The 23,496-nt window shown below is 38.2% G+C and overlaps 1 protein-coding gene across 5 annotated transcripts in view; it reads right to left on the reverse strand.

Moving 5' to 3' along the window:
• The window catches only part of Mcf2 (MCF.2 cell line derived transforming sequence), a 106,367-nt gene that overhangs the window by 75,485 nt on the left and 7,386 nt on the right, over window positions 1-23,496 (reverse strand). For 2 of the 5 annotated variants that reach the window (XM_076918243.1, XM_034485230.2), the window contains exon 1: window positions 1,590-1,738. In XM_076918243.1, coding sequence (XP_076774358.1) covers window positions 1,590-1,640 — 51 coding nt within the window. In that variant the 5' untranslated portion in view covers window positions 1,641-1,738. Of the gene's footprint in view, window positions 1-1,589; window positions 2,011-6,720; window positions 6,812-9,151; window positions 9,267-12,946; window positions 13,016-23,496 lie in introns of those variants that run through there. The other 3 variants (XM_076918242.1, XM_076918244.1, XM_034485229.1) reach the window with 3 other exon arrangements.

A 23,496-nucleotide genomic window follows, 5' to 3' on the forward strand; every position in this document is an offset into this window, starting at 1 on the left:
CTTCAAAATCAATCCAATCAATTGCATTTTAAGTTATCTGTTCCTAGGGGGCCGCTTAAAGTAATTCATTTGACAGAAATAAAATTCATGGGAAAAATAAGGGAAACATAACAGAAACACATGTAGTGACTTAGGTGCAAACAAACACATCTTCCATGGAAAACTTTCCCCACATCCAGCTTGAAGTTCTTTGAAATATATACTTACAAATATTCTTTACCTCTCTGCTACACTGAGAGTGCCTTTGGCCAGTAATCATTACATATTTACCATTGAAACTGCTGTCATATGTAACACATCGAAGATATGCCTATTCAATTGATACCTGTGTTCTATATTTCTGTGTATGTTAAAGCATCCATATATAATGCTAAGCTTAGAATTTAAAAGAAATGTATGTACAGAAAAGAATTACAAACTTTCCAAAAGGTGAAGTCAAGGCACCTTTGATAAACTGTTGTCAGTTCCATACAGTAATGCAAATATATATACACAGACATTTTACATGCATCATAATTTGTCAAATATTTGAAGCTATTATTATCATAACATAAAATCATGTGTAGGAATAAATATATAACCTTATCAAACTAAGTATAATTTTAGAAGAGCATTCTATGCTAAAAAACCTTATTAGAAAAATCATTCACTCAATTATTGTTTGATGACACTCAGCAAACACAGAATTCTTTACTTTCCTTGTCCTGAGTTGGAGTTTAATTTAATTGAGTTTTTTCTATAAGTAATTTTGGCTTTTCCTATTTGTGTATGTTACCTCAATAGTGGAGCAGGCAAGTTTGTATCTTAAGCCACCACAATAATATTGGGTTTATTTTTTTTGAGGTGACATTTAATGACTTATGGATGACCAGTTTGTCATTAAATTAGCTAAGCTTATTTCAATGTTTCTCTAAAACAAATTGGAAGATTGTGTTAGAAATTTTATGAGTAACTTAGAATATGAATGAATGGATGGATGGAGAAAACGTAGGTAAGAAAGTTTCTGGAAAGTAACTGAAGGAGGGACTTGAAAATTTTAGCTTATGTTGGAAAACAAGTCACTTTTCTGTCCCTTAAAACAGTTGTCTATACGCTAGAGTTTTGCCCCTTGAAATTTCTTATCATTAGAGATGTTTAAATGTTTCCACTTTTAAAGTGACAGCTAAACAGGGCTGCCTTTTTAAGTGCTGATGAAATCATCTCTAAACCCATCCAGGATATCACACTCTACTTGACCCTTGTCCAAAAAAAGCATAAATCCTTTTGTTAGATATAATTTTAACTGGTGATTTAAAGCTATGCAGGCAAACAATTCCTAATTGCTAATACTCTCTTAAACAAATAATATGACCAACAATGCTCTCTGATAAACTTGATGACATTGAGATTTTAAATGTCTACCTCCTCTACTTCCTTAAATGACCCTAGGCCATATCACAGTAATCACATCAATGCAATTCACAAAAATCCATTCTCCCGATCTGTCCTTAAAAGCCCCACTCAGCAGTTTGTGCTGTAGCAAGATGCTGCAGCATCCCAGCACTTGAACTTGGGAATAGGCTTTCCAGGACTGCAGGCAGAGCCCTTACCGCATTCCTTCTGAACCTCATCTTGCCTCTCGGGGGATTTGCTTCTGCCATCTCGCCTATACAAAATTACACTCTTCTTTTCCGATTGTCAACGCAACATTGATGAAATACGATCTGCTTCTTGGGTGGTATTTAAAACCAGCAGCCAAAAATCTCTATCAAACAAAGCTACGGCTGCTTCCATTACCACCGCGGCAGAGCTGCAAAAAAAATCCACTATCCCTGATTAGTCAGCTGACAGATCCTTCCCTGCTGCTCATTGTAATTCAGAGTTAACACAGTCCCCTAACTACTTAGCCTGATTGAACCTTGTGGATTAGCTTGTGCTGGACTATTCAAGAAGATCAGGCATGTCCTAAGAGTGGAGGGAGAGAGAAAAAAAACCATTCTCCTCCTTAGGAACTGTCTAGATGGGACTGCCTTGCCTCTGCGTAGTTAGATTTTTTAAGGTGGAATGCTAAGATTCTTTGTGAAGGTAGTACTCACTGATACCTTGTCCTCGTGTCCTCCCCTGGCTGAGACTTAAACTTCAATTCTGTATTGTTTTACTACGTTCTATTCTGGATTTAAACATTGAGAAAGGTTACAGTTTGTGAAGTTGAATCATGATAATAATCTAGAAAGAAGAGAACATGCATGCAAACTTTTTAAGATGGAGAAGATTCTCTCTCAAATTAACCTTCCCCAAAAATAGCTAAAAAAGCTTTTTTAATGTTCTTACCACAGAGAAATGATAAATGTTTAAATGCGATAGTCACATCTTTACACAATGTATATGTGTGTAAAAGCACCATGTTTTACCCCATTAGTACATACAATTTTATTTTTGTTTTTCTCTATGTATCCCTAGTTTGCCTTGGAACTTTTTGTATACAAGGATGGCCACAAACTCAGAGATCTATCTGCCTCTGCCTCCCTCCCATGGGCTAGTATTAAAGGTGTAACCACCAGACCTGATCACAAATTTTTTAATATTTATTTTATTTTATGCATATATGTGAGTCTGAGTATAAACCTGTGTACCAGCAGCATGCAGGGGCCCACAGGAGTTAGGAGAAGGCAAATCCACTGGAACTGGAGTTGGAGATGTTTGTGAGCTGCAGTTTGAGTGCTGGGAACTGAACCTGCTGGGTGGGTTTTCTGAAAGAGCAGCCAGTGCTCTTAACTGCTGAACCATCTCTTCAGCCCGTTACGTACAATTATTATTTGTATGTAATAATTTCAACTGTCTTATCTCATTAATTATGAAGCCTAACCTACCTACATTCATTTATCTGGGAAGCTGTGAGCTAAGGTTTTTCAATTGAACTACATAGTAAGTGGTCTTACTACATAGTAAGTGCTCTTACTGAAAGCAACAGACTACATGGGGTTGTAAGTCATATGTGGCTCTAGGGTCTATCTCTAGGAACAGAAGAAAAATGGCAAGTGTTAACATAATAGACCACAAACAGCCCATGTTACACAATAGTCACTTTTACCAGAAGTTCTCAGAGAATGAGAAATTTACCTCATGAGATCAGATTCAATATCACATTTTAAAAAATAGATTTAGATTTTTCTTCATTTAATATGTTCTGATCACAGCTCAATATTCATCTTCATCTCACTGATAGTCATTGTTACTTCAAACATGTCCAGTAGCCAGCCAGTGATGGTTGAGATATAATTAATGTGTATGATACGGGCACCTGTACCAGATGGTTCGTAACCACTTACTCCAGTCCTTAGGGATCCAACATCTTCTTTTGAACTCCTTGAACAGCACTCATATATGAATATACCCATATATAATCATACATACATACATACATATATACATGCATAATTGAAAATAAAATAAATATTTTAAAAGAAATAAGATAAAAATATTTTTAAAAAAACATCTAACCAACTGTATTAGTAAGGGTTCTCTAGGTCACAGAACGTGTAAAATGTCTTTCTATACTGAGGGAATCTGTGATGACTTAGAGTCTGTAGCCCAACTAACCCAACAATGATCAGCTGTGAATGGGAAGCCCAAGAATCTAATAGTTGCTGCGTCTCACGAGGCTAGTTGTTTCAGCTGACCTTTTATAGAAGTAGGTTCCAACAGATGCTGGCAAGTAAGTGCAAACAAGCAAAGAAGAGTGAATCTTCCTTCTTCCAATGTCCTTATGTAGGTCTCCAGCAGAAGGTGTGGCCTAGATTAAAGGTGTGTACCACCACGCCTGGATCTGGGACATCCTTTTTCCCAGGCTGACCTTGAACTCAGACATTTCCTTGCCTTAGTCTCCTGGGATTGAAGGCGTGCACTGCCTTGCCTGGGCCTAAGCTTTTCATAGCCACTATGCCTCAAGATCTCCATGCCAAGATCCAGGACAGAAACTTGTGTCTTCCAGCCTCAAGATCTGGATCACAGGTGAGCCCTCCAATTCTGGATGGTAGTTCATTCCACATATAGTCAAACTGACAACCAGGAAAAGTCATTACACCAACTATAGCTACAAAAATTTTTTCTTTTATTTTATATGACTGTGGTGGTTTGCAGGAGTATGTTCCCAATACGCTCCTATATTTGGACACTTGGTCTTCAGTTGGTGGCATTGTTTGGGGAGATTTAGTAAGTACGGCCTTGTGAGGGGAAGTATGTCACAGGAGGCAAGCTTTGAGAGGTTCATGATTCTCATCATTTCTCTCTTCTTGCGTGCAGTGCAGGATGTGAGTTCTCAGCATCCATTACCTGCCGCCATGCTTGCCTCTCTCTCAGGGTTCCCTGTCATAGTTGGCTCTTACCTGTCTGGAACCACAACCCCAAATAAACTTTTTTCTATAAATTGTTTTGGTCAAAGGGTTTTTTTTTTGCAGCAACAGAAAATAATTAACACAGCGAGTATAAGAGTATGTCTGTTCACACACCCATGTGCACGCGCAGAAGTCAGAAGAAGGTGCTGAGTGGACTGCCCTAACACGCTCTGCCTTGCTTGAGGCATATTCTATCATGGATGGAAAAGAAGAGCTATCAACCAGCAAGACCCCCTGATTCTCCCGTTTCCACAGCATGTTACATAGGTTCTGGGGATTTGAACTCAGGTCCTCATGCTTGCATGACAAGTGCTCTTATATACTGAACCATCTCCCCAGTCTTGTATATTTTGTGTTTTAGAGACAGAGTCTCAATGTAGCTGATTACATGCCACAAACTCCTATATCTCAAATCTTATTTAATTTGGTAATTTAAGACTAAGAAGACCCTGAGCTGGTAGGTGTTTGCTGAAAATAGAATGTACTTCCATTTCTGGGCACCAGCCATAGGGCAACAAGAAGGAAGGAAGTTCTTTCCTTCCACTGACCTCAAGTTCAGAAGACAAGGGAACTAGCTTTTATTTCATTGTACCACATTGATACAACCCAATAGTACAAAAAGGGCAGATATATATTCACTCCAAAGAAATTTATCTTTTTAAAAAATGTTAGTTGTTTATCTATAATCTATGCAAACAATTATAAAAGGAGCAGGTAGGAAGGACACCAACTTACAGTTCATGAAATTTCAATTTTTGTTTTGTTTCAAGACAAGTTTTCTCTGTGAAGCCCTGGCTATCCTAGACTTGATTTGTAGACCAGGCTGGCCTTGAACTCACAGAGATCCACCTGCCTCTGCCTCTTCATTGCTGGGATTAAAGGTGTGTGCCACTACGCCTGGCTGAAATATCAATTCTTGCTCTATTTTTTTTAAGTTACTGCAATATATACCCTTTTTATATCTATTAATATAAGCATACATGAGATAATTTTGATGCCTAGTAATAGTTCTTAATCAAGAAATAGAGGTATCAGTGCTACTTAATAAATATGAACAGAAAAACATACTCACAAGGCTTTGCTATAGCTGTTGTTTGAGACAGGATCTCATATAGCCCAGACAGGCTTTAAATTCACTATGTAGTCAAATATGACCTTGATCTGCCTATTGTCCTGCCTCTGTCTCCTGAGTACAAAGATTACAAGCATGCACCACCATGGCTGACTTATGTATGTAGTGCTGGAAGTGGAACCCAGGTCTTTGTAGGTAAGCACTCAACCACCAGAGCTCCAGTCAGTGTTATTATTTCCCTTTAGTAAATTGTTTAACTTCTGTGGTACCTTTTTTCCACTCTGTGATGGTTAGTGATAGATAAGTGCCAACTTGACAAAATCTAAAATCCCTGGGTGATGGGCCTCTGGATGTGTCTGTGGCAGATTATTTTAACTGTGTTCATTGAGGTGGGAAGAGCCACTGTGGGGGGCACCATTCCTGAGGCAAGAAATCTTAGATTATGTGACAGTGGAGAAAGTGAACTATGTGCTACCATGTACACATTCATTTCTTTGATCTTCTGGCTATAATATAATGTGAATCAGTGGTTTAAAGTTCCTGCCACTGTGACTTCTCTGCTATGATAGACTATATAGCTGAGAATCTTGAGCTTTCCCCATTACACTGCTTTCCCCAGAAAGTGTGATCACAACAATAAAAAAAATTAAGATGCACTCTTTATAATTAAATATGTGTTATAAACAAATAATAGAAAACCACTACTAAATGGTCCCCAAATAAGGAAAAAATTCATGATGAGTATTAAACAGATGTCCTTATTCACTTTGTTATTATATCTAGCTCCAAGTGTTAGTATTTTTTTTACATTTATCAACAGATAATATAGCAAAAAAAGCAGTGACTTAGAACTTCAGTAACCTCAGTATTTGTATCATGCTTTTGCTCCAGTGGGAGTGGCCTTAGTCAGCTATCTCTGTTTTCTAAAAGGTCCCATAAGATGTATGCCTTCCTCTGAAAGCTGTACAGAACACTGCATAATCTTTGCTTAATTAGAAACTGAACCATCAGTTACTCATTCATTCCCACTAAGATTTAGATGGGGGGGGGGGCGAGTCTTTAAGATCACAAAATATTCTTTCTACTTTTTCTTCACATTATATCAATATCTATTGTCTCCATTAATATAAAAATAATCCATACTTTCAAAAGGCTAAGTATATATATGATATATGTATATATATCATATATGTGTATATATAATGTATATATACACATACACACACACACACACATGTGTATATATATAGCTACTATAAAGTGCATGGTACTTACTGAGATTTTCTGGAGGGAAATTTTGAGAGAAGACCATGTATCCAGTCTTCGATCCAGAATAATTGTAAATCGGGAGTCAGATCCACTTTGCCTATAGAAGACAAAGAAATAACAATTTTTATTAGTAACAAGCCTTATCTGTTATATGTCTTCATTTATGATTATGTAGTTTATAGATTATCTTTAACTGAAGACAAGTTTAGATTTAGAAGTGCTACCTTAGCCAGGAGTACTACTGTACTTTAATCTCAGCATTCATTGAGGCTGAGGATGGCTAATCTCTGTGAGTTTGAGGCCAGCATGGTTTACAGAGTGAGTTTCAAGACAGCCAGAGCTATATAGGGAGACCTTTCTCATAATAAATAAAAAAAACTGCTATACTTAAAAATTATTTTAAAACTAGATTCCAGAATGAGGTTACTAGATATAAAAAAGTTCAGGAGTGTGGGCATAGTGGCGCACACCTTTAATCCCAGCACTTGGGAGGCAGAGGAAGATGGATCTCTGAATTTGAGGCCAGCCTCATCTACAGAGTGAGTTCCAGGACAGCCAGGACTAGACAGAGAAACTCTGTAAATATATATGTTTGTGGATAGATAGATAGATAGATAGATAGATATAGATAGATAGATATACATATATATGTGTGTGTGTGTGTGTATGTATGTATGTATATGCATGTATATATGCGTGTCTATACACACACACACTACATTCCCCTATTTATTATTTAAACTTTGTTTTTCAGTACTAGCGTCAATCTTTTAAATAGGAAATGAGGTGGCTGGACATATGGCTCAATGGTTAAGAGTCCTTACTCCCCTTGTAGAGGTCCTGAGTTTGCTTCCCAGCACCTTCACTAAGTTTCTCACAACCACCTGTAATTCCAGTTCCAAGGATCCATTGCCCTTTTGTGGCTTCCACACGTACATGCACAAACACAGCATCCACTCACACCAAAACACTCATGTACAAATAAACAAAATTAAAGTGTCTAAAATGAAATAACTCATTGCATGATAAAATGGGTTAGGATAATGAATTTGGAATCTTGACATCATGGTGATGAGAAAACTCAACAACCAGTGTCTTTTGCAACATCTGTTTTTTCATTCACTTAAAAAATATATACTTAAATATATTGTTTTACACTGCAGGCTGCTCTTTACATTTGAGAGAAAGCAATTCAATAGATAATATAAGCCGGGCGGTGGTGGCGCACACCTTTAATCCCAGCACTTGGGAGGCAGAGGCAGGCGGATTTCTGAGTTCAAGGCCAGCCTAGTCTACAGAGTGAGTTCCAGAACAGCCAGAACTACACAGAGAAACCTTGTCTCGAAAAAACCAAAAAAAAAAAAATAATAATAATAATAATAATAATAATATAAAGTTGATTTGCCCTAAAAATACTTTAATCTTCCATAGGTACACTATAAATTTACTCTAATAGAACTTGATTTTTCTTTAGAAGACTCTTCAAATAAACTATGTTCTCTATTTTTTGGGTTAATAAATGGAAACTGCTTCCTTTAAAAATTGTTCGTGGCTGGGCATGGTGGCACAGCCCTTTAATCCCAGGACTCTGGAAGCAGAAGTAGGCAGATCTCTGTACGAGGCCAGTCTGGTCTACATAGGAAAGTCTAGACCAGTCAGCTAGGACCACAAAGTGTGACCTTGTCTTAAATAAATAAGTAGATAATTTAGATTCAACATAAATTTGATATCTAAAGTGTGTGTGTGTGTGTGTGTGTGTGTGTGTGTGTGTGTGTGTGTAAGTGGACATTAGGTATCCTCCTTTGTCATTTTCTACATATTCTTGAGATGAGGTCTGTTCTGGTATATGTGAGATCCCTGGCTTACTACATGGATGCTGGAATCCTACAAATGGTCCTACTATGTGGATGCTGGAATCTTACAAATGGTCCTACTGGTCATGCTTGCATAATTACTGTTGAGAAATCCTTTCAGCTCCTCGAAAGAAGACTTCTACATGTTTCATTTTAACACACAGTAATGCCAACTGATTTTATTATCAAAGTATCCTGCCCAGTAGCTCTCAACTCTACTACTAATAAAGTCTTTATAGGTAATCTTTGGATAAAGCGAAAAATGGGTTTCTTCACTCTTGGGTAGTAAAGGTATCCTTTTACATATGACTATCACACTTTGTGAGGGCCAACAGTTAAAAAGTGCTACATCTGTTTACATCCTTAGTATATCTATATATTTTCTCCTTAGTATATTTTACAGTATATTTTTATATTCATAATATAAGTAGCTGTCAGCATCCTCTTTTCTTATATTATTTACTTTAGGTGAACTTATTACTCACGATAACAATAACTACATTAACAAGCAAGTTCCCTGTTTAACCTTCAAGTGGATATTTGACATAAAACAAAATTTTAGAATGTAGTGGAATACCACATACCTTGCAATAGATGTCAAGTAATTGAGCACTTTTGCAATTACTTCCTCTGGTATGCATCTGAAGTTACAGTTTTCTGGAAATGTAATGATCCAAGCATTGTCCTTCCCCCGGCCACCTAAAATAAACCAAATCAAGCAAATTAGCAATTTGTGTGACAAAACATAATGAGTATTTTCATCTTTAAAGAGGATGACTAGAAGACTGTTTGGGGTAACCATGAGTTTTATGACAATCACAATTTCCATATAAACCAAAACAACAAGTAAAATCTAGCACAGTGGTTCCTAAAAGAGAAAGAAGAAAGAAAGAAAGAAAGAAAGAAAGAAAGAAAGAAAGAAAGAAAGAGAGAGAAAGAGAGAAAGAGAGAAAGAGAGAAAGAGAGAAAGAAAAAAGGAGAGAAGGAAGGAAAGAAAAGCAAAGAGGAAAAATGAATAAGAAAGTAAGAAGAAATTTTCATGTGATCTGCATAATAAATATGGCTGAAGAAACAGATAACCTGCCAACCTGTACTTTCAAAGAAGATTACAGAACCAAATGAGAAACTGACAGTGGAAAACTTCATAAAGCTGAGCACAAGGAGTCAAAGGAAGCAGGAAAGGAAATACAGTAGTATATAGATCTAAATGTTAGAATTAAAAATTCGAAAAGCAGGGCTGGAGCAATGGCTTAGATAGCAAAGTACTTTTCATACAAGCATGAAGTACAGACATAGAGCATCCAGAATCCAAATAAATATAGCAGCATGTGCTAGAGCCAGGAAAGTGGAGAAAGGCAGAAATCTACCCTGTTCTACTGCCTAATATTAAGCAAACTAGACTTCAGAACCAGGAATATGACTAGATATAAAAAAAAATATATAGATATATACTAGGAGAGCTGGGTATACTGGTACATGCCTTTAATCCCAGTACTTGGGAGGCAGAAGCTATCAGATCTCTATGAGTTTGAGGCCAGCCTGTTCTTCATAGTGAGTTCCAGGACCGGCAGAAGTACATAGTGAGACCCTGTCTCAGAAAGGACCAAAAAAGGGGGTGGGGTGGGGTGGGGAGAAAGAAAAAATTCAAGGGCTAGAGAAATGGCTCAGCAATTAAAAGCACTTAATGTTCTTGCAGAAGACCCAGATTCAAATCCTAGCACCCACATGGTAACTCACAACCATCCATACCTCCTGTTACAGGGGATGTAACACCCTCTTCTTCCCTCCACAGGCACCAAGTATGCATATGGTGAAAATACATACACAGAGACAAAACATTCATACAGAAAAGTAGGTCTAAACTAAATTTGTTTTTTGGCAAAGTACATTTGAGGGACTGGGGAGATGGTTTCACAGTTGACAGCGCTCTGGCAGAGAGACTGGCCAAGTTTAGTTCCCAGCACTAGTGTCAGGTGGCTCACAAGCACCTGGAACTTCAGGTCCAGGGGTTCCTACACCCTCTTCTGGCCTCTGCAGGCACCTGCACTCATGTGCACAAACAAACATAATTTCTTAAAAGTAAAATAAGTACTTTTCTAGGTCATTAAATAATGTTCAAGTTGCCAACCTAACAAGGGGGTATAACCCTAAATGCTTATGTACCTAAACATGTGAAGTGATGGTAGAGAGAAAACTTGCCCCATCCAGCCCTCGCTCAACAGAAAACAGCCCCCCCACCCCCACCCCGCTCTCTCTCTCTCTCTTCTCTCTCTCTGTCTCTATGTACTGCTTACTTTTTTGCCAACTTGACACAAACAAGAGACACCTGGGAAGAGAAACCCTCCATTGAGAAACTTCCTCCATTGGCCTGTGGGCATGTCTGTGGGGCTTTTTCTTTTCTTTGATTGATTGATGTGGGCGGTTTCAGCCCAATGTGGGCAGTGCCACCCCAGACAGGTGACCCAAGATGTTTAAGAAAGCAAGCCGAGCAAGTCCTACAGAGCAAGGTAGTAAGCAATTTCTCCTGCATGGTTACTGGCTCTGCTTCTGTTTGAGTGACTGCTCTGACTTTCCTTAATGATGAACTGAGATTAAGACTTGTAAGCCAAATAAACCTCCTGTATCAGTCAGGCTTCTCTATAGGAACAGAAGTGAACCAAGAGTAACCATCACATCTCCCCAGCTACTTTTGGTCATGCTGTTTATCCCAGCAACAGAAAGCAAACCAGGACACCCCCTTCCTTGCCTACCCTAACCTCTCTTCTCTTTCCAAACAAACTAGTACTAGTTAAGCAAACATCTTCTATCAATCGAAATGATACATGGCTCTACAAGGGTCAATTATCACTCACTGACTAATCTACTAAATTTTAATCTACTAACCTAATTACCATTGAGCACCTACATATATTGTATAAATAGTACATCTGTAATATAAAAAAAAAAATCTTTAAATTCTAAATTGGGAGGTAGGGACATTAATCATGTTTGTCCATTACAAAATTTTTCTTCAAAAGAAAGTGTCAGCAGAAACATTTATAAAAAAAAAAAAAAACTACCACAAAAATGCTGAAGACAAAGGAAAAGTAAGAAGGGTGTGGATAGAGACAGCCAGCCCTGAAGATGCTTCTATTCAAAACACAATTTAGCTAACACAGAGGACTGGAAGTGTAGCTCAGTAGTGGAATATTTAAGTAAAGCAAAAGTACTTGAAACATGAGAAATTGACCACCAGCTGGGAAACACTGACAATCTTGAAAGCAAACCAAACACTCAGCTAAATTTACTACGACAGAATGGGAACTTCCTATAGCTGTTGGTGATATATTCCAGCCATAAACTACTAAATTCACTGTGTGTATGTGTGTCTGTCTGTCTGTCTGTCTGTCTGCCTGCCTGCCTGCCTGTATCCCAGGGCACTTTGGGATTATATACAGTAACAGAGTTAATCTATCTTCCCCTGCTTTATGCCTTGGGGGTTGTCTCACTTGCATCACTCTTTCCTTCTCTTTCTTTGTTTCTTTTTTTCAGTACTGGGTACTAGCTGAACCCAGTCTCAGCTCCAACATCACCTTATTCTTATGCTTTATGTCAGGGCACCATTATTAAGAAAAAGGATTAGAACCTGGAGAGACAGCACAGCATTAAAAGAGCACTGTCAGCTCTTGTAGAAGATACTAGGCTGCTTTTCAGTACCTGTATGACAGGTACCTACATTCTAGGAGCGCCAACAACATGGAAAATGACATACATAAGATGGAAAGCCATCTGCAGGTCCAGTTTCAGGGGATCTGATGCCCTCCTGAGCAGCACCTCTTGTATATGGCATACAGACATATATGTAGACCAAAACACCCATACACATAAAAATAGTGAGCATAAAAAGAGAAAGGGGTAGATATGGTGGGATAAAACTTTAATCCCAGCACTTGGGAGGCAGAGGCAGACGGTTCTCCATGAGATTGAGACCAACCTTGTTTGCAGAGCAAGTTCCAAACCTGCCATGGCAACATAATGAAACTGTTTATAAATAAACAAAAACAAATCTAGCCAACACCCTTTTAAGATATATATGTTCCCACACATACACACACACACTATGGGTGTCTAAAGACAAATGCATAAGCGTATTAAGGTTGCTCTTAACTACATATTAAAACTGTTAAAAAGTCCTTAATTATTCTTACTGTCCTCTTGTTTAATAACTAGATCCATAACATATAGATGATTATTAAAACATTTTATAACCTAATGTATGTGTGTTTATATATATGTATATATGGATATGAGTAGCAAGCTATTTATATAAGTCTCAAATAAACTCTGCTGACTACTTTATACATTTATCTGCCCTTAAGTACATGATAAAGGTTGCTTACCAGACAGGAAGGCAATGTCTTGCATTAGGAAATGATTGATGTCCTTTAACTGAAGGAGCAGCCCAGTTTCTGTAATAAACAAGAGAAGAAACAACATCAATGCCAAAAGTATAGCTAGAACCATACAGAGATCCTCACTCTGCCCAAAAGAATTCTGGAGCCCTTAACAGATCTGTGTGTATAGACACCTCAAGCACAGTCTTCTCTTTCCGCCCTAACCTAGAGGGGGAATCAGCCATGCTTTTTATGACACCACTGGGTATATAGAAGAAATGACCCACTTTCCAAAACCTATGTCTAAAACAAACAAACAAAAAAAAACAACAAAAAAACTACTCTCATCAGAAAACTAACAACAAGGTACAAATAGTTCCAGTTTCTTTGAAGAGTAGTCACACACACACACACACACACACACACACACACACAGTAGCATGTTGTCTTCCACATCTCATAGTGACTTTCATTTCACAGAACTTTATCAGCAATTACAAAGCATATTGAGGGTTTTTATAAAAATCTTGTTGGGTTCTTAAAGCACCCCACAGTAGATATTATTATCCCTATGTTAGTAAGATTTGTGGTACAATGGCTCATCACATGTTTCTGAATTAGAAAGACCTGGATTCAAATCCAGTTTACTGCAGTTAGTAGCTGTAGAAACGTAGACATACCTGTCACATAGAATCACTGACGCTCAGTGTCCTCATCTGTAACCTGGACACCATAAGACCTACATAATGCTATTGTAATGTGAAACAGCTCTCATGCAGTAAAAACCTAATGAACAGTAGTATTTTAAGCCACTATCCCTGCATTATTTCATGTTTTAGTTGCCCTAGATCTTAAATGATAGCTTGCAAGGTTCAAATCTACCAAACGCTACAGGGATCAAAACTAAAAAGTCCATTATGTGCCTCTAGTCCATGAACAAGTATAACTTTTTAAAAGAAAATAGGTCATTGAACTAGGGTATTTTGGACTGCTGTTTTAATGCCTGTGGTTTTACATCCTTATTGAAGCCATACTTTGCTCTTGTTCTCTGATACAAAGCACCTTCAAAGCCCTCCTATTTGGTGGTGTCAGGCTGATGACACACTCTTCCTAGTGCGCCTGAAATTGTCTTATAGAAGACAATCTATAGAGATGTGCTTTATCAGGAACAAACCTTCCCGAAAATATGAAGGCACAGCTGTAGAATATCGTATCTACTCACTTAGAAACATAGAGTAGTTAACTGGTTCATTTATTTTCATAAATACAACTCATTAAAGATATGACTAGAAGCTCACAAAATGGTCTGACAACTTGAGTTTGGTCCCTGTTCCCTGTAAGTTGCAAGTTTTTTTTTTTCTAACACATGAACCACACACAAAGTAAACACGGAAACACGTGGTCAGAACAGAAAAATTAATTCTTCAAATTGTCTTGTAATTAACATATGTATGTGTATATACACATATAGATTTACATATGTTTAGATTCCTGGTATATTCCAAACCAAAGCATACGCATTAGCATATGAAATCATTTCTTTAACACTATGGTGCCTCAAATATAAAATATTGTTTATAACAGTCAAAAATGTGTCACACATTGACATTTTTAGAGACAGAGATATGATAGAAGGATCACAGAAAAAAGACTAGACTTTTCTCTGTTCTCATATGCTTCCAAACGTAGTAATAGCCTAGGGTTTAAACAAAAGAGTACTAGAAGTAAGTGTGCTGACACATGTCCGTTCTCCCAGCACATGGGAGGTAGAGGCAGGTGGGTCTCTGAGTTCAAAGCCAGCCTGGTCAGTGCTGCATAGAGACACCCTGTCTTAAAACAAACAACATTAGAACATAGAGGCATCCCTATTTAAAAAAAAATGATTTCTCTACTTATTTGAATAGCAAGAACATTTATTAAAATAAATTGATACATTTTATGTCAGACAGCAAACTGGAAATAATACATTGCAGGCTAATTATTCCTGTATCATTCAGAATCTTGCAGAACTATAAAAATTATCACTCCATAATTCAGACATCCATGTGCATAAAGCAGAAGGCTGTGGACTGACAATAGGAAGATCAAGGTTTCATTTTCTCTCTGCACAGAGTTGCTCTGTAATCACTCAGGTACCTTTCCCCTCATTAATACAGCAAATACTTTCTAAGGTACCTACATTCTAGAAGTGCCAACAACATGGAAAATCACATATATGAGGAAAATATACTTTTGAATTTTGAGACATGAAATGCCTCCTACAACCATCTCACTAAAATAACATTGCCACACTAATGACAAGGGATGAAATGGGGGTTAAAAGAGATGCTACCTCTTTAAGAAATAGATTCCTAGAATAACAATCAACGAAAGAGAGAGGAAACTAACAAAGAAAGGCAACAGAAGACAGATGGCTGACACTGCGCATCCACAGAGAACAAGGTGAGACTGTTGCTGAAAACAAGGAAGCAGAGAACACTAGATTCTTGGCTTCAGAGAAAGCAAATCAGGGTGAGTTGCAGCCTGTTTTGACTCTGAAGCTCTTGCATTTCCACATGAATTTCCTCCTGTGATACAAAAGTGAAAATGAGTATGATTCATATTTCTCTTGCAGACTCCTTAAACTCTATAGTTTCAAAGTCTAAGAAATAAAAAATTGAAGATGCAGTTCAGTTGGTAGCATGCTTGCAACCCAAGGATCCATCCCCAGCAACACATAAACCAGGAATCTTGGCATATATTTGTAATCCCACCCAGCACTCACTCAGGTGGAAGATGTAAGAGTACAGAAAAAAATTGAGGTCATACTTGAGTACATCAAGTTGGAGGCTACCCTTGGCTGCATAAGACCTTGGTTCAAAATAAATAAATAAATAAAATCTTGATCACAATGGTAGATCACAAAGTCACATCATCTTCCTTGCTGAGCAAAGACACCCTTGACAGGACGCTGGCCAAGCTACTCCATTACAGATAAATAAAAGACACACATTCTCCTTACTTGATTGAACTATAAGGCAAACGCCAAAAGGGCTGGTTGGGAGCTGGAAAAATAGCTCAGTGGTTAAGCATGTAGTGCTTGGTAAATGACTTTAAGTTTGGTTCCCAGCTCTCAACTGCCTGTAACTCCAGCTCCAAGAAATCCAAGCCTCTGAGACCTTATGGGTATTGCTCTGGCATGTACATACATGCACAGAGATACATAATGAAAAATAGTAAATCTTCTCTGCTGAAAAGCCTTGTACACACAATCAAGCACAAACTAAAAACAAAAGATGAGAAAACCTCTTGCTGTTCACTCACATATTATAAAAAGACCAAGCTCTTAGTCTTTTTTTAACATGCATGAGTGTTTAACCTACACGTATGTGCACCATATGCACATAGTACCTGCAGAAGCTAGAAGAGGACATCTGATCCTGTATAACTGAAGTTATAGGTGGTTATGAACTACTATATGGGTACTAGGAACTAAACCCAAGTCCTCTGCAAGAGCAGCAAGAGTTCTTAACCACTGGGCCATTTCTCCAACCACTATTCCTTGATCATAAAGTTGGAAACAATCACTAATTCTTTTCTCTCAAGTGAGGAAATAAGGTTAGAATTCAACTTTTTGTATGCTACAAGGTACAAAAATTAATATATTTGGAACAACATAAAAAAGGAGGATGCATCCATTTAAACAGATGCTCTGTTTTCATTGTGTCACTTGCAGAGAATCAAATTGTGCATCACCATGTTACACAGTAGGTTTTATACCTCATAAAAATGTATTTCATATTTATTCTAATTTAAGATGGGCTCTTCTGTAGCCTGGGCTAGTCTCAAACTCACTATGTAACCCAGGCTGGCCTTAAATACATTATCTTCTTGCCTCTACATCCCAAATGTTGGAATGATGGGAATGTGCAACCACAGAGGGCTTTCTTTTCTCTTTTGTTTTTTGTGTGGGGGAGGCATTGATGTTCTTATTCTTGTTTTTCAAGACAGGATTTCTCTGTGTAGCCATGGCTATCTTGGGACTCACTCTGAAGATAAGGATAGCCTTGATTGAACTCAGAGATCTGCCAGCCTCTGCCTCCCAACTGCTAGAATTGGAAGTGCGGGTCGCCTCCCCTCACTTTTTTCTGTCTTTTAAAGTAAACATTGATTGAGAATTACTATGAGGCACAATACCATCCTATGCCATTTTGAACAGCTGTTCTAGAAAAAAAAGTAAAGAATCAAATAAATTTATGAAGCTTCTAAGATTATACATGTTGCATATTTCCTAACAAATACTCACAACTGCTTGTGTACTGGCTATGTGTACGATTTGCCCATAGCTGTCTGATCAAGAATGCTTGTGGTTGTTTGATTGGCTGGTTGGGTGTTTCCCCTCAGGGATAAAAGGTCAACAGGAACAGCATTATGCAGAGGTACTTTGTTCAAAATATTAGAACTATCTACTGGCAAAATGGCTGCCTTGCATGGTAGAGAAACCAGTCACATAATCTTATTATTTGCAGTTTTCAAAGACAAAACACCTCTGTGTTGAGTTGCTACAGAGGACACTCAAGCATGTATCCGGACTACAATTGATGTTCTTGGGGATCTTATTTCTGAATGTGTGTCTCGATAATAGGAGTATAGATTACCATTCCAGAGATTTTAGTTCTACCGCGTTCAGTAATGGCTCCTATAGAGAAAATGATCATTTTTTTAAAAGCAAGTAATTGGTATATACAAGCTTTCTCATTTTATAAAAAGCATTTTAATTTCATATCCCAAGATTTAATAGCCATAATTTCCAGCCCTGGGGCTTTTATTTTATATTGACACTCTTTTGCATCCATTTGTGCTCCATCTAGGAATCCTGTTCATATATGACTGAAGAAAACTGGTTCTGAATCTACTACACACACATGTCACTTAGCCCATGCCAAAGGATCGGGACAAATAAACTCCTTTAAAAAGCAAATGCTTCCATTCTGACAGCAAAAGCAAAGCACATATAAAAACAGAATAGAAAATGTCAGCCAGGAAGATTATAGCAACCAACCCACTGCCACCTAGGAACCAAACGGAATAAATGGATAAATGGTTAATGATACTATCATCTTGAAGTTCTTACCCTTTTCCAGGCACTGCACAAGCTATTTAAATTCACTTTTCTGGTCTTCAAAACAAACCTCCAAAGTTGCTATTAAAAACCTCCTCTTTTCCTTATTGTTATTAATTTATTTATTTTATGTTTATATTTTTCTGTATGTATGTCTATATATCTCAAATATGCCTGGTGTACATGAAGGCCAGAAGAGGGCATCAGATCACCTGAGAGTACAATTACAAATGGTTGTGAAGTGCCATTTGAGGGCTGGGAATTTAACCCAGGTCCTCTGGAAGAACAGCCAGTCCTCTTAACTTCTAAGCCATCTCTCCAGTGCCTAAAGCCTGGTTTTAAAATAAAGAGCCAAGTTGAAGGAAATGAGTAGGCATATACATATCTAATCAAAAATCTCCTATTAAAGAACTGCCAGATGCCAGTCACTGTCTCAATCTGAAGCAGAATCTATCATAGATTCAGAAGAAGCTGTAGAATATCAGCTACCCTCCAGATAAAGCATGTGACATATATACTAAGAAAAACACAGTCAAATAGCTCTCATGAAATTACTAACTAGATACAACTTGATAGCCTTAGCCTCCATTCTTCCCAAATCACAGCAAGGATATTTATAAATATTTTTTTTTGCAGTCTGAAATTCTTTTATTCGATATTTATTTTTATTTCATGCATATTTGTGTATCAGCCTGTATGTATGTGCACCACATGCATGCAGGAACCCACAGAGGTCGGAAGTGGCGTCAGATTCCCTGGGCCTGGAGCTAAAAATGGCTGTGAGCCCTCTGATATGGTCCTCTGTAAGAGCAGCCAGGGCTCTTCACCACTAAGCAATCTGCCTAGCCACTGTAGTCTGACCTAAACAGCACTGCTTGCTTTTACCAATCATCTCTTTGAAAGTTTCCTATGGCTAGTGTTGTGAATTCCAGGTCTTTGTGTAAGATGGATGAGTTTCTACCCAGGTAATTTTTTCCTTTCAGTCTGAAAGAAAGATATGCCATAGCACCTGTAAACAGCAATGACATGGGACATTCAAATGATGGATATGCTCCCTGGAAAATGTTATGATTCAGAAGGGAGAACCAATAAAAGGGCAATTCTGAAATCATCAGAAAATAAATTCTTACTAGGCTACAGTAGAACAATGTTTTTCAATAAAGGTACAGTATGAAAACCTCACATATTTTTCTACCAAGATTCGTGCTAAATCCTTCTTTTGCTAACATATATTGGAGCCTCTTTCTAATCTATTGCAATTCAGAAAACATCTAGTGAATTTCTCTTTGGCTCCACTCTGCATGGGAACATATATCTCCTTAGTTTACTTTTAAAGAGAGAGAGAGAGAGAGAGAGAGAGAGAGAGAGAGAGAGAGAAACAGAAAAGTATGTTCTTATAGTCACAGTCACAGCAAATAGAAGGCTGAGGCCAGAAAATCCTAAGTTCAAAGTCAGCCTTAGTTACAAAGAGAGACTTTGCCTTTAAAAATAAAATATGTACTTCTCCATTGCTGGTCAGAATGTAAACTATATCAGCCACTATGGAAATCAATATGGTGGTTCCTCAGAAAACTGGGAATCAATCTACCTCAAGACCCAGCTACACAACTCCTAAGGCATGTACTCAAAGGATACTCTATCCTATCACAAGGACACCTGCTCAACTATATTCATAGCAACTTGAATCATAGTAGCCAGAAACTGAAAATAACCTAGATGTCCCTCAACTAAAGAATGGATAAAGAAAATCTGGTACATTTGCACATATTACTCAGATATTAAAAACAAAATATCATGAAATTTACAAGTAAATGGATGGAACTAGAAAATAGTCAGGTGACTCAACCCCAGAAAGACAAACATGGTAGGTACTCACTTATACATGGATATTAGCTGTAAATTAAAGGATAAACAAGCCACAATCTGTAGACACAGAGAGGCTAGGTATGAAGGATGGCCCAAGGGAGAACACATGGATTTCCCTGGGAAGGAGAAATAGAATGGATTTCTCATGCAGACTTGAGGCAAGTGAACAGGAAGGACCAGGTGGGTGGAGAGGAGGGAGAAAATAATGGGAGAAATAACTGAAATTGGGAGAAATTATGGAATTGGTGGACACTTTGGAGTAGGAATCTAGTGCAATAGAAGCTGCCTGGAATCTAGAGCACAAACCACCCATCTTCTTCTATGAGCATGAGAGGTGGGACTGGAACAACAACCCACCATAAACCTTCCACCTACAGTCTGTCCTCCCTGTAAGACTTGCTGAGGCAATGGTGGTACAGAACTTGTGGACGTGGCCAACCTATAACTGATCTAATTTGTGCCCACAAGAGAAATCCCACACCTGGCACTACATGGATGACCAGGAACCAGAGGCTGGACAGGCCAGAGACCCAGGATAGAACCAAATATGACTGACATTTTAAAAAGAGGAAAAGAGAAAAAGAGGAAAGAAAATTAAAGAAAAGTCAACAAAATGATTTCTCATGATACTCTGCATATAAGTATGGGGGTGGGGAGAGATGTGTGTAGGTGCCCCTGGAAGCCAGAAAAGGATGTTAGGATCCCCTGGAGCTAGAGTCACAGGTAATTACGAGCTCAGACATGGGTGAGGGAAGTTGGACTCAGGTCCTCTAGAAGAGCAGCAAGGACTCTCAACCACTGAGCCATCTCTCTAGCACTAAACAGTATTTTTTTAATCTGTCATTAACCAGTATCTATATATAAAATATTATCATTACAGATGTATGTTAGGGTTGGATTTGGCTCTTACCACAGGATTACTTTACATTTATCACAAAACATGAATTGTGAAAGACAAAATTATTTCAGAAGTCACTACAAGAAAGTATGAAACAGAGTTCAAGAAATCCAAATTAAGAATCAATATGGGTTACATAATATAAACAATATAAATAGGAAGGAAATCATTAAATGTGACAACTAAAGGACCAAAGAAATTCTGAGATGGCCTTCAAGCTAATCAGCTTCTAACTGGATGTAATGGTGCATCCCTTTAATTTCAGCCATACTTGAGGAGGCAAGCTGAAGGAAGACTATCACACATCTGGGGCCAGCCTGAGTTACTGAGAGCTTGTCTTTAAAGAAATGGAAAGAATAATTCACGCATCATATCAAAACAAATGTACCTGCTATGTAACTGCCTTAACTGTACCAACATTCCAAGATATAATTAGGAAATACTTCCAAATTAGGGAAGAAGAGATACAAGACCTTCAGACGCTCAGCCTTTCTTTGTGCTTTGAAGGAATGAATCAGGGATTAAGTAGTGAGAAGGCTAGGCTGACTCCATGACAGGCTTCAAATTGGCAGTTTAGGAGATGAGGCCTAACTCTGTTTCCAAGAACTGGGTAACTCTAGGCAAGTCCAGACCTCAGATGCTGCCCAGTCACCTGGCCTGAGGCAAGGACAATGGGTCAGCAGCAGTTTCTAGACTTCCTCAGCAATGTAATGTCCCTAGAGTTGAAGCAAGATAAAGGTCACCTACACTGAAATCCCCTAATGTGCTTTAAATCAGTCCTGCGAGCTCACTTGGTTGTCTCTCTATCTTGATAATAGGAGACCCCAGCATGCTGGACTTCTACAGAATAAAACACTCTTTGAGTTTACATACTATTTGAGTCCTGGATAGAGAATCATGGACCCTTACATTAGAATCCTAAAGAAAGTTGGGGAATAGAAGGAACAAATGAGGCGATAGAAGAATGGGCTGCATCCATCTTTCAACAGAATTTTGCTGTTGTTCCATGTATCCATCAGCCACTTTAATACATCGTGTGTTCAAAGATGGAAGCCAGATCCAACTACAGAAATCAGTTAAGCATCAGCACAGATTGAGGACTTCAGTTGCCTCTTTATCTAGAAGCAAGAGGCAATTCCTGTCCAGAGTGATGAATGTTACAGTTGTACTGATTGTAGAGTGAGCATGGAGTAAAAAGACATCCAGAACTAAACTGATAAGGCAATCACACAGAAGAAATGAAAAGGAAGTGGGGTTTCTAGCCTAGTCCTTGAGGACTACCCTCATGAGAGGAACCCTTTTAACAGCTCAGAGTGCAAAAGGATTTGAAGGTGATCCAGCCAGCTTTCAGATCAGTCCGGGGCCAGACACATTTGCATGGGCTGCAAGTGAAAAGGTAGTCTTTGCAGGCACGGATATTCTCATTTATACGTGTGTGCATCTAGTGCAGTGACATGCAAAACTGAAGCATTGTGATTCAAATGAGAGGTCCTTAAAACCTAAAAGAGGGCAAAACCTGAGCTGCCACCCAGCTTTTTATATTCCTCCAGTTCTCAAGGTCTTTTGCAACTTGATCAAAATACAAATGACAAAAAATCTTTGCTAAATGCAAAAATCTGTTAAAGATGCATTTTTTTCAGAAATGTGTTTGCATCATCTTCAAAATGATTGTCAGGGAAAAGCTACTTTTTATTGAAAGAAATGCTTTCTGTGGATAATTCTGAAAGCATGCCTTAAAAACAGACAAGTTAGACACAGTAACTCCTATTTCAGAACTCTTGAAGGCTGAGGAGGGAGAATTTCCAGAAGATCAAGGCTAGTCTGCACTATAAAGTGATTTTTAGGTCAGCCTGGGCTAGACTGAGACCCTGCCCCCTCCCACAAAAGCAAAGCAAAACAAAAAGTACTAAGGAAGGAAAGACAAAAGTATATATTTACTTATTTTTATTTTTTTTTATCAGATAGTGTCTCTGCATAGCCCTGGCTGTCCTGGAACTATGTAGACCATGCTGACCTCAGATTCATAGAGATCCACCCACTTTTGTGACATGGAAACTTAAGGGTTCTTTGGAAAATCAGTTGGATGGTGTTTTGCTGGGGCAAACAGGTGAAGAAATGTTTCCTTAAAGTGGACACAAGTGTGAAAGGCTCAGGCAGACTTGTGAAGGAAAGTTTAGCTGAAGCAGACACAGGAAAGATGATGTTCTGCTAAAGCAAGCATGTGAAAGGACACATGATGAAGGATTCTTTGCTAACAACATGCATGTATTGGTCCGCCTTACATTGTGTAGTTGACCTCCGTTTGTTGGAAATCCATAGAAAGAAATGCACCAAGAAAATTTTGGTGTCATGCTGCAGCTTTGACTCTTGAGTGCTAGGGTTAAACATATGTGCCTTGCTTGCAGGTTTGCAGGCAACAATAAATCCCTTTACCTGTCGAACCATCTTGCTAGTATTAAATGGTTTTTCTTTTCATTCTAAATTTATATTCCAAAAGAATAGTCTGCAACATGACACTTGAAATTGTGTGCTAGTAGAAATCTGACATCATAAAGCTGTCCTCTGATTTCCATCAGCGTATGCCCTCATGACCACACATACACACAATAATAACCTTTTCAATTATTTTATGTATATTAATGTTTTGCCTGCATGTGTGTCTGCAAACCATGTGCATGATATGCCTAGTGT

Source organism: Arvicanthis niloticus, chromosome X, assembly GCF_011762505.2.
Source record: "Arvicanthis niloticus isolate mArvNil1 chromosome X, mArvNil1.pat.X, whole genome shotgun sequence".
Lineage (NCBI taxonomy): Eukaryota > Metazoa > Chordata > Mammalia > Rodentia > Muridae > Arvicanthis > Arvicanthis niloticus.